Below are 12,326 nucleotides of genomic sequence, written 5' to 3'. Positions count from 1 at the left end.
TCATCTCAAAGAGCTATTTTCCCAGATCAATTTGATGCTAAAAAAAGGAGCAATCGAAAAGGTTCCTCAGATTCAGAAAGGAGCAGGATTCTACTCCAGATTCTTCCTAATAAAGAAAAAGCATGGGGAGTGGCGTCCAATTCTGGATCTCCGGGCCCTAAACAAGTATCTGAAGAAGCTAACGTTCCGGATGCTAACACTTCAGGAAATCTGGCATCTTCACTCGGCGAGAGAATTCATGGCCACCTTGGACCCCCAAGATGCATATTTCCACATCCCCATTTTACCTCGTCACAGGAGGTTCCTGCGATTCAGAGTGGCTGGCAGGGACTTTCAGTTCAAGGTCCTCCTTTTCGGGCTGCGTTCAGCACCCAGGGTGTTTACAATGGTCTTGGCTCCGGTAGCAGCATACCTCCGGCTAGAGGGAATACAGATTTTTCCTTAATTAGACGGCTGCCTTATCAAGGCGAGTTCTTACGCAGACACAGACAACCATATCCGTCGGTGTCTGTCTCTATTCCAGTCACTGGGTCTCTCCATCAATGTTTGCAAGTCACAGCTAGAACCATCCCAAAGACAAGCTTTCTTGGGAGCAACCTTGGACACACAGCTAGTACAAGCCTTTGTGTCGGACGAAAGTCAAGAAAGAATACTGAACATGGCTCGAATCTTCCTCTCAAGAGAGTCAGTTTCAGGGCGACAGTACAAGTCATTTCTGGGGATGGTTTCTTCTTGCATTCCTTTGATACTGAATTGCCGTCTCAGGATGAGACCTCTTCAAGAAGAACTCAACCTGCAGTGGCTGCAGATCTCCGGCTCATTCGAGGACATTATCTGAATCACCCCTTGCATCCGAGGTGCTCTTCGCTGGTGGATTCCAAGAAAAAATGTACAACAGGGTTGCGCGTTCCTCCAAGACGCACCAAACGTCACAATCACCACGGACGCAGCCCTCGAAGGCTGGGGAGCACATCTTCAAGGGCTGACGGTCAGCGGGAGATGGAGTCCTCAACAGAAGGTCTGGCACATCAATCTGTTGGAGCTAAGAGCCATCTTCCTAGCCCTCAAGTCCTTTTGGGCTATCGTTCAAGGGGCCACGGTATTGGTTCGCACAGACAATACTACAAGCATGCACTATTTGAACAGGGAGGAACAAGATTGTCTCCTCTGTCTCAGGAAGCCCAAGATATATGGGCGTGGGCAATACGTCACAGAATCAATCTTCTGGCGGTCCACGTACCAGGGAAGGCGAACGTTCTTGCCGACACTCTCAGCAGGACAATGGTGTCCACCCACGAATGGGAACTTCATCAACCTACGGTGGATCGGATTTTTCAACAGTGGGGTCATCCAGATCTAGACCTCTTTGCGACCAAGAAGAACAGCAAATGCCGGTTCTTTGCAAGCTGGCATCCCCACAAAGACTCTCAGGGGAATGCGTTTTCGATCAGCTGGTCTCAAATATATGCTTACGCCTTTCCTCCGATACGTTGGTTCCCAGAGTGCTCCGGAAGATGAAGAAGGAGCTGTGTCACCTGATTCTTATTGCCTCCAGATGGCCTCGCCAATACTGGTTCACCGAGCTCCTTCTCCTATCGGAATGCGAACCAATCCAATTTCGCCCAATACCGAATCTCCTCTCAATTCAGGACGGTCAGATTTACCATCCGGACCCGACATCTCTGAAATTAACGGCTTGGCGCCTGAGTACCTTGAATTTGCCCATCTGAATATCCCTGCAGATTGAAAGCAGGTGCTAGCCAAAGCAAGAGCACCTGCTACGATAAAGACATACAGGCTTAATTGGAAGAGGTTCTGTATCTGGTGTCAATCAGCTGGCTGGGATTCATCCTTTTCAGGCAAGACCAGATCAGATATTGCCTTTTTTCTTACATCTGGCAAAATCGGGATTATCTCACTCAACTTTGAAAGTTTTCCTAGCTGCCATTTCAAGATATCGTCAGGATGTGTCCACTTCACTTTACTCTTCAAGAATTATACAGCAATTTTTTAAAGGACTTTTTAGAATGTTTCCTCTGGTGCGACGTCCACCGCCATCGTGGCACCTCAATGTAGTGTTAGCGCAATTAATGCGCCACCCTTTTGAACCAATTCACAGAGTGGATTTAAAATGTCTTACATGGAAAGTTTCACTTTTGTTGGCCATGACTTCATCTAGAAGGGTCAGTGATGTCCAGGCTTTCACGGTCCATCCACCCTTCTTACAATTCACGTCCAATTCAGTTGTGCTCCGCACTAACCCAAAATTGATGTCTAAGGTGCCTTCGGACTTTCACCTGAACGAGCCAGTCATCTTAAGGACATTTTTTCCTAACCCACAATCACCTGCAGAGAGGGCATTGCATACATTAGGCATCAAAAGGTGTTTAAAGTTCTATTTACAAAGAACCTCTACAATACGCAAATCTGACCAGTTGTTTGTCGCCTATGGAAACATTCGTCAAGGTCATGCATTGTCTAAGCAAACAATAGCAAGATGGATCTCTGCAGCTATTGATTTTTGCCATATACAAGCAGGAAGACCTTTGCAGGCAGCTCCAAGGGCTCACTCTACGAGAGCCATGTCTTCCTCGACTGCTCTATTCACTGGGGTTCCTCTTCGGCACATTTGCAGAGCAGCAACCTGGGCCAGCAGGCATACTTTCACCAAACATTATTGTTTGGATGCAGCCAGCGAAATTTGATGCTTCAGTGGGTCAAGCAGTTCTGTGTAATCTTTTCAGATAAGGTGAGCCTCTGTTTCCCTCCTCCTCTTTATTGCTTTCCAGACGCCTATTTCATGTTTATTATTATTATGTACAGTCTTATAAGACTACAAAGTTTCATGCTTTTAGGAATGAGGCATTTCATTATGATTATGTGTCTTTCATATGCACTGTCTTATGCTACAAATAGCCTCTTCCAAGCATTATTATATACTGCTATCTACTCTGATTCAGGCATGTGAATCTATGAAAGACGCCCTAATACTGGAGAAGAGCAATAGTTACTTACCTGTAATCTGTGGTTCTCCAGTATTGGTGTCTTTCATAGATTCACATGCAACCCGCCCACCTCCCCTCAGACGCTCTTAGGCTAGGTTGGTATTACCTTCACTCCTGTGCGAGAAAATCTGAGAGCCTGAGCCTCTGAGGAGGACTTTCTGGTGGGTGCTGTCGCCTGATTGGCTGCAGTTTGGGCTATACAAAATGACTAATATAGTCATGAGTGTGGAAGTTTTTTCTATGGTAGCTTGGGCTACTTTACTTCCTGGTTGGTTATTACCAGTTTTTTCTAAGGATATTATTGCATATTATTGCTTTTTTATGTACCGTGGGACTCCCACTCTGACGACGTGGAATGATTCAGGCATGTGAATCTATGAAAGACACCAATACTGGAGAACCACAGATTACAGGTAAGTAACTATTGTTCTTCTATTCCATGAAGAGATGATTCTAAAGTTTCCTTTAGAATGGGATCTGTGTTCTGTATGGTGCGGAATTCTATATCCACAATAGTTCAAAGATGTCCTGGAAAATAACCTAATAATTGATTTTTGTTTGTGTTAAAGTGGAGTTAAAAAGCGTTAATCTCAGTTTTTTGGCTGTTGCAGTCTTCATGTGTCACACAGACTTTGATCCATATAAGTTTAAATAATGCTTTGTGTGAGCTAAAGGATGATTTGAGCGCTTGGTTGTTTGCATTGCATCTGCTGCACAATCCTCTAGGAAAATCACAGTTTGACATTGCCATTTATGCTGCCTAATAAGAAGGTGCCTGGAGGCCACACCAACGCTGTGTCCCATGCTACCTAAATCCTCTGCAAAGGATGCAGTCATCCTAAACTGCTGTCCTCTGAACAGGAAAACTCGATACCCAGAACACTTTCCCACTTATTAGGCCACTTCTGAGGTGTCCCAAATAAGCAACAAACTTCTGACTTCAAACCTGATACTTTAACGAATCTTTATCCCGGTTCATTATATGATGCACATGTAACTGCTCCACCAGTAGCTTCCTTTCAAATATCCATCCTTTTTTTTTTTTTTTTAACTTTTTATTGATTTTTCAAATAACAAAAAACCAAAGAAAGAAACAGAAAACAAGGCATATATTACAAATGTGTAATTTCGGTACGGGGGGGGGGGTACATATGCAAATCGGATGACAGCAGTATGCGAGGAGAAAGGGGGGGGAGGAGATCAGGAGCAAACAAATGTCTAAATAACCGTGGAGGAAACATCAGGCTGGGAGGATGACAAGTCAGAGTCCAATTCTGAATGGGGGGGGGAGTACATATATCACCACGGTATGTGTTCCATTGAGTCCAAATTTTACCCCATTTGCGGGGCGTACCACGGGAAACATACACTGTCTTTTCCCTAAACATACACCAGTCCACCAGTTCGAGCAGTAGCGGCACCCCCCCCCCCCCCCCCCAGCGCCTTGAGACCCTACGGGTAGGTAGCGCGCTTTATAAGTGTCAATGATTGATTGATTGAGTCCATGTTTTGTTGCCATACCAGAACCGTCGGTGGCCTCTAAGCACCCCATAACTGGGCAATGTCCCTCTTGGCGATCATATTACCCAAGGTCACCCATCGAAGCTGCGCCAGGTCATAATCGTTCGGCTCCCAGACGTTCAACAGACACCTCCTCGCCTCCGGCATCGACTGCACACCCGTGACCTCACTCATGACTTCATGCACGCGAGTCCAATAGCGCATCACAGCAGGACACTCCCAAATAATATGGAGAAACGTGCCCACTAAGCCACAACCACGTCTGCGCAGTCCATCCGCAGAGAATCCCATGCGTACCAGACGAGGACCAGTCACATACACCCTATGAAGAATCTTGAGCTGGACAAACCGGAGGCGCGCCGGGATAGCTACTTCCTTCGAAGAAGAGATCGCAGCCTGCCAGTCCTCGTCATCGAGTTCCAGACCATCGCTAGTCCAGACCTCTCGAAGGCTACTCAGTAGGTCAATCCTGGTATTGATCAACTTTTTGTATATAAGCGAGATCGTGCTGTCAGGGACGTGCCCATCCAGTATCCGATCTTCGAGCGGGGACGCCTCCGGAATATCCGAGCCCAGGGGAAAGACAGACAAAACCGCATGTCGGATTTGTGCATATCGAAAGGATTCTCTATCATTCAGGTCATACTCAACTTTCAGCTCCTCAAACGTCTTGACTCTACCCTTGATCCATACATCATTCACCCTGCTGATACCGATCACATCCCATTTATCGAAACCCTTCGATTTCCAGAGGGATCCAAGTTTTTCCGATGCATAAAGCGGGGTGGCACGAGTCAGCTTATCCGCCCAGCCCAGAGCCGCCGTAGCACGATGCCACACCTGCACCGCTGTCCTAGTGGGGCCCGTCAGAGACCTGCCGACAGAGTTCGCGTACAGCGCCCTGTTGTAGTCTCCACCGGGCAGCAGCCATCTATCCATCTTAAACGCCGGGCCTGGCAAAGGACCGTAAGTGCCGTGGTTGATGGCCCCCAGTTGAGAGGCCCAATAATAGTGGTGGATATCTGGGAGCGCAATGCCCCCGTCGTACCACGGGAGCGTCAGCTTCGCTAGAGCAATACGAGAACGGCCCCCCCATATCAACTGTCTCTGTAGACCCTCAATCTCCCGGAAATAACGGGCAGGTACAATGTCAAGTGTATTTTGTAGCGCATAAAGGAACCGGGGGAGCGACATCATCTTAAACAACGCCGCCCTTCCCAGAGGAGAGAGAGGGAGCCTACCCCACGCAGTCACGGAGGCGCTGGAGAGGGGGCAACAAATTCCGTTCGTAACGAAGCACCGGATCCAAGGTGATAAAGATCCCCAGGTACTTGAATCCCTCCCGCACCACCGAGATAGGACAACCGCGAGGCAGGAGAGGAGCCTCGCCGGAGAGGACATAGACGCAAGACTTCGACCAGTTGATAACGAGACTGGAATTTTTACGGAAAGAAGTCAAAACGTCAAAAAGGACGATCAATGATTTCCGAGGCGACGTAAGATACAAGAGTATATCGTCTGCATATAAGGATATACGATCCTCAAACTCCAAAGTCCATCTAATACCCTTCAAGGATGGCTCCCACCTCAGCCAGGCCGCCAGTGGTTCCAAAGCAAGAGCAAACAAGAGAGGGGACAAAGGACAGCCCTGGCGCGTTCCCCTACCGAGTGCAAAGGAGGTCGAGACACGACCGTTTACCACTACTTGGGCTAAGGGGTCGGTGTAAAGCAGTTTCACCCAGCTAATAAAGGTGGGGCCGAAGCCAAATTTAGAGAGAACCGCCCAAAGATATGGCCACTCCAACGTATCAAACGCCATGGTGGCGTCCAGAGACGCCAAGATGGCTGGTTCACACAGAGTCTCTGTCCGCGCGAGGACCCCATGCAGGCGCCGGAGATTCTGTGCCGTGTTGCGATGCGGTATGAAACCGGATTGATCCGGGTGAACCAGATCGCCCATGACAGTGACCAAGCGGTTAGCAAGTACTTTGGCCAGAATCTTCGGTTCAACGTTAATCAGAGATATGGGCCTAAAGGAGGTGCAGCGGTCACGTGGCTTACCTTCCTTATGAATCACCACTATGGAAGCCAATCTCTGGTCAAAAGGGAGGGAACCCGTCTCCAGTGATTCCAAGAACATCGACCGTAAATACGGTGCTAACACATCCGGACGAAGCTTGTAAAGCTCTATAGGGAGCCCATTAGGGCCCGAGGCCTTCCCCGAGTGAACCGAGCGGATGGCAGTCGCGACCTCCTCAACCGTGGGCGGAGCCTCTAGGAGATCCCTATCAGGTTCGGACAAACGTGGCAACGAAATATCGCGCAGAAGCAAGTGGGACTCGTGCTCAGGTCTATCAGACACAGGGGAGTAAACTTCCCGGAAATAGTCGGCGAAACATTCAACAATGTCAGCAGGGTCAGTTATACACACGTCATTCACATCAACCATCACAGGAACCACCCGACTCGCACGTTCCCTCCTATCCAGCCAAGCAAGCAATTTCCCTGCCTTGTCCCCCACATCATACAGACGTCCCTGCTGTTCCCTGCTCATCTCTTTCGCTGCGTCAGTCACCAGCGCTCTATACTCCAGTTGCTTCAGACTCAAAAGGTGGAGCCTCTCCGGGGTGACCTCGGACTCCAACTCCCCTTCAAGAACGGTGATTTCATTTTCAAGACGGACAACCTCCTCCCGCCTACGCCTCTCAACATTGCCAATCAAAGAGAGGGCCTGGCCCCGAATAACGGTTTCGTATGCTTCCCACAACGAGACAGAAGAGGACACAGAACCCACATTTTCAGCAAAGTATTGGTCAATCGTTTTAATCAGTTCTGTTCTGACCCCGGGGTCGCGGAGATACCAGGGGTTTACCGGGGCCACTCTACCCCCGGAGCCCAGGTGCGCATCCACGACCAACCACAGTGGGGAGTGATCCGAGATACCCCTAGCAAGATGTTTCACCTCCCGTATAGAGGAGCCCTGGGAGGAGGGCATCAATACATAATCCAGTCTTGAAAGACTGCCGTGGGCCCCAGAGTGGAAGGTGTATTGCAGTTTCCCAGGATGAAGCCGGCGCCAGCAGTCAGTGAGCCCCAAAGCCTCAAGGAAGTCCCCCAACCAGGATTGAGACTTCGCAAGTACCCGGGGAGGGTAGCGATCACACATCCCAGACACTACAGAGTTGAAGTCCCCGCCCACAACAAGCAGACCCTCGGGGACTCCCAAGATCACTCTTCCCAAATCAGCATATGTAGTGTTCTGGAGTCCCGGCGGTACATAGACGGAGAGCAGGGTAATTACTCTCCCCTCCCAGCGCCCCACAATGGCGGCGTATCGTCCCCTATCATCTAGGATGATATCATCAACAGCAAGAGGGAGGGAGCTCCGAACCAGAATGCCCACCCCCCTGGAGCCAGATGTGAAACCTGAGTGCGCAACGAGGCGATAGCCACACCTATTCATCGCGTGGCACGTGTTGCCAAGCAAGTGCGTCTCCTGGAGCAAGACCACATCAGGAGACAAACGTCGCAAGAGCTGCAACACCACGCCCCGTTTGATCCTATCCCTCAACCCATTAACGTTCCAACACAGTAACCTAAGTCCCCTACCCCCCATCCCAGAAATCAACCCCATCCCCACCCCACCCCAGATGCGACACTGTACAACAGGAGATCATCGATACTATGCCTTGAAAAAAACAACAACAATGAACCATGAACTGCAACCCCCCAAGAAACTCCATACATCACACCCCTCACCCCTGCGTGAGACTCAAAAGCCACCCCAACTTGCAGTGTGCCTGTCGCCCTAACATACAACTATTCTACGAAAAGAACCCCAGAGGAGGGAGACTCACCCACCCCCCCGCCCACACCCCAATACGACAACATGTTAGCAAGCAATAGTGGTATAGCACCAAACCACAGCCGATAGTCAATACGATGGACCGGGAGCCAATTCCGCCCCCTATTCCTGCTCCACCGGACCGCCCTCCGCTCCACCGGAGTGTCCAGAATGTTCAGAATGATCTCGTCCCGTAGGCAGCGTGTCCAGCCAGTCACTCGCCGCCCCAGGATACTCAAAGAAAAATGTTCGTTCATTGTACACCACCCGTAGTCGGGCCGGGAAAAGCATAGCGTATTTCATGTCTCTGTTCCTCAATCTCTTTTTCACCCCCTGGAATCCAAGTCGCTGTTTCTGAACCTGCTGGGTGAAGTCCGGGTAGAAGCTGACTGTAGTGTTCTCATAAGCCGTAGGACCAGATAAGCGGGATGCCTGCAGGATCGCATCTCTGTCCCGAAAGTGAAAGATCCGAGCTATGATGGGACGCGGAGTGGCTCCCTGCTTAGGCAGGCCACCCGGGATCCTGTGTGCACGTTCTACAGCAAAGAACTTGCTGAGGCCTTTGGATGCCAGGTGATTCAGGACCAGATCTTCCACCAATAGGTCCACCGAGGATGCTTCCGACTTTTCCGGGACACCAACCAGACGGACGTTATTTCATCGTGCACGACCCTCAAAATCGTCCAGGCGTCGAGATAGGTAGTCACGGGCGGATCGCCAGTTGCCGACTTCTGCCTGTAAATCGGAGACGTCAGTAACAAGACTAGATGTCTTTAGATCGAGGAATTTGACCTTTTCATTAGTTTTCGCAAGGTCAGCCCTGATCAGGGTAACATAGATAGCGACCGTGTCCAACTTATGGGCGAGGGCTTCATACTGCTGAGCCAGCGTGGCCTTCATCCCGGCAATGGCGCCCATGATGTCCCCCAACGACAGATCTTCACCCATCGGGGATTCTTCTCCAACATTGACCGGAGATTTCGTCGATCCGCCCGGAGAGCCCTTGACGAGGGTGTACCTGTCCATGACATTTGATTGCACAGAACCCCCTCGTATTGCCAGTCTGGTCTTGCGTTTTTCTCCCTCAGGCTTGGTGGCCATCTTAGGTCGTGTGCCCCGAAGGGTAGTCTGAGACCTAGTAAAAATGGCTACACTCGATGCGCCCGCAGCAATTCGGAGAAAAAGATGTGGACCTTTCACCAGGCATTGAGTAGCAGGGGGTCGAGTCGCCAGTTGTTAAATCTCGGTCAGGTAGGAAGCGCCAAACCAGGGCGGTCGAGACAAAGCCAAAACGGTTTAAGCACGAGAAACGAAACTGAAAGTAGAAGACCGGGCAGGGGAGACTCGCATGATCCGCTGTTGTTCAATTACTGTCCGGCTGGCAGAGAAACCAAGTACCATGGAGCAGGCCAGAAATGTTCAAAAGTCCATATCTCCGGCTCCCAGGGTCCAAATCGAAGTCTGAAAACGGATAAACGATCAGCAGGGTGGCGCCAATAATAACCCGTCCTCGAAGTCAGGATAGAGTACAGGATAATCGGTGGAGGTGGCGAAGGTCCAGGAGCCCTAAGCTCACGCGACCATCTTGGATGCGCGCGAAGCTCCTCCTCCAAATAGCCATTCTTAATTCACCCTATCACTTAGCTGCTCTTATTTCTGAACACTGCAAATTTTCTAAAAGTAGTACCCCTTGGTGAGGTTTCGGAGTAGAATCTCACTAGATTTTTCAAGTTATATCCCCATATTTGTTTATAATCAGCACTTACTTCTATTAGTAGGTGTTCTATCCAGAAAAAGAACATTTAGCGCTCTCTGTTGGAAAAGATAATCCACATATCGTCTGGGCTTTTGCTGCCAATTTATCAGGAAACTGATTAAAAAGATGTTAAAAGACAACGGACCACTTGTCTGAGAACTAATTCAGTTCCTTTGGTTCATTTTAATCTATTTCCAGTTGTTATCCCACATGCCTTCCCTGTGTTCTGTATGTACCATTTATATCGAGACTAGACTTTGTTTTAATTCATTGCTGGTGACACATAAATTATCATTAGTATATTTCCCAAGCCCATAAAATTTGATGATCTCTGACTCCGTCTTGCAGAAATGAATTATTCAACCCACTGCTTGACTTTAGTTGAATGTGGTGAAAACCGAGGTCATTGTGCTGGTCACCTTAAGAGGCTCTCCAGCAGCTCTCATACTAATTATCAACCAGTAAATTAAATTAGTACACAGGGTGAAAAACCTTGGTGTGATTCTTGACAACCTTTCTGTGGATCACCAGAAAGCACAGTTGCAAAATGTTTCTATTTTCACTTGTGTGTCTTCGCAAAGACAATCATACTTCCCCCTTAAGCTTGTTACGTTGTGGTGGATTCTTTCTTTAAACCTATTCTTTAGCTAAAACATTAATCATAAAATAACTAAAAACAGAATGCTAGTGTCTTCTCACTACTGGTCTTGCTTAGGCAATAACCTATAGCAGGCAACTTACCTAATCTGTTCAGATTGCCAGTGGAGACCAAAGTAAATGGCTCCTTTTATCAAACTGCATCCAGACTCACGAGTTTTGTAGGTTTTAGCTTCACATTCCCTTTGTAGTTAACTATGAATGATCATCCGCACCATCTATAATCACCCATTACTTGCTAAATTTAGGGTATTGTTGAAAGCCCATCTTTCCCAGAACTATATATTTTACCCCATAATTCCAGACTTTGAACTTATAACGTATATCTCTAGGCATGTGTCCTGGTTTAGCTGGAGCTGATTTTGCGGCTGAATTTTCAGCTTAAGGAATGTACCACAGTGTCATCCAAAACACAGCCTAATTAGTCATACAAGAGGGATGGGATAAACAGTATTGTTAAACTTGCAGGATTGATTTTATTTCTTTTGAAATAAAGTTGTATCACATAATTATTTGTTTGGACCATAGGGTCTATCGTCTTTTGATTAGTATCTTTGTGCTTGTGATATCCGAGATAAGCTGGGAATGGCAAGAGTAGAAGTGGAGAGAGCCTTTTGGGAGTCTCTGCAATACTGAATTATCATACTATAGTGGGTGTGGTACAATAAAGCACATATTGGAACTCTTAAATGCTTATTTGATGTTAAGAAGAGCAATTATGTGAAAATGTAATGGCTTCCAATCCTTTCTTTTAATCATACTGTCATTTATATTTAAAGAATATCTATTAGTTGTTTCAAGCTCAGTACGTTACCTTGAAAACAATGCTAGTTTTATATATTCTTCATTACTTGTCTCGCTGTAACTCTTCCTCCTTGTTCTAAGCTCAAAAACAGTTTAACACCCTTAGACCCACTTCACAATTCCTAAACTGTATTTTTGGTACCCCAGCCCTCTGTAATAGGAATCCTCCAACCAATGCTATCTTGCTATTGGATATCCGCTTCATACACTGTATTTTCAGGATCCACAAAGTGAAGTATGCATCTGGCCTGTGTGCTATTCGTCATAAAAGTTCTTGTATGTATTTTTCCTTACTAATATTTTTTGTACTTTTGTTTCATCAACAGTAGAGGTTGGGCTGTGTCCAGTGAAAAGCATGTGTATATTTATACAACCCATTGTCCAAATTGAATTCCTGTAAAAGTGTAACTGTCAGTCTGTTTTATTTCTTTGCAGAAAGTGTTGATACGCAGACGGAAACTTGTACAACATACAGTAAGGTGAGAAGTATATCAAATATGCTGTGGGTGATAGGTAATAATAAGTTTATATAATTAGGTGTAATATTTGTTGAAGCGGTACTTTTCACCTGTTTATGGCAAGGGTTCATAGCAACACGGAGAAGTATCTCTTATGCAATTTCTAAAACCAGTGTGAAGAGTTATGGCCTGATTTAGATCTTGGCAGGACTGCCCCCGTCCCGCTGCGGCAGTCCCAAGTACCCCGTCAAGCTGGCGGCGGTCGGCCCGCCATATTTAGA

General features: G+C 47.6%; 1 protein-coding gene across 1 annotated transcript in view; it reads left to right on the top strand.

The window, feature by feature from the left end:
- PHAF1 (phagophore assembly factor 1) overlaps positions 1-12,326 on the top strand; it is a 299,820-nt gene that overhangs the window by 262,684 nt on the left and 24,810 nt on the right. The window contains exon 13 of the mRNA XM_078670669.1: positions 12,023-12,066. Coding sequence (XP_078526795.1) covers positions 12,023-12,066 — 44 coding nt within the window. The remainder of the gene's footprint in view (positions 1-12,022; positions 12,067-12,326) is intronic.

The sequence above is a fragment of the Lissotriton helveticus genome, chromosome 12 (assembly GCF_964261635.1).
Source record: "Lissotriton helveticus chromosome 12, aLisHel1.1, whole genome shotgun sequence".
Taxonomy (NCBI): Eukaryota; Metazoa; Chordata; class Amphibia; order Caudata; family Salamandridae; genus Lissotriton; species Lissotriton helveticus.
This window is presented reverse-complemented; position numbering and strand designations above follow the sequence as displayed.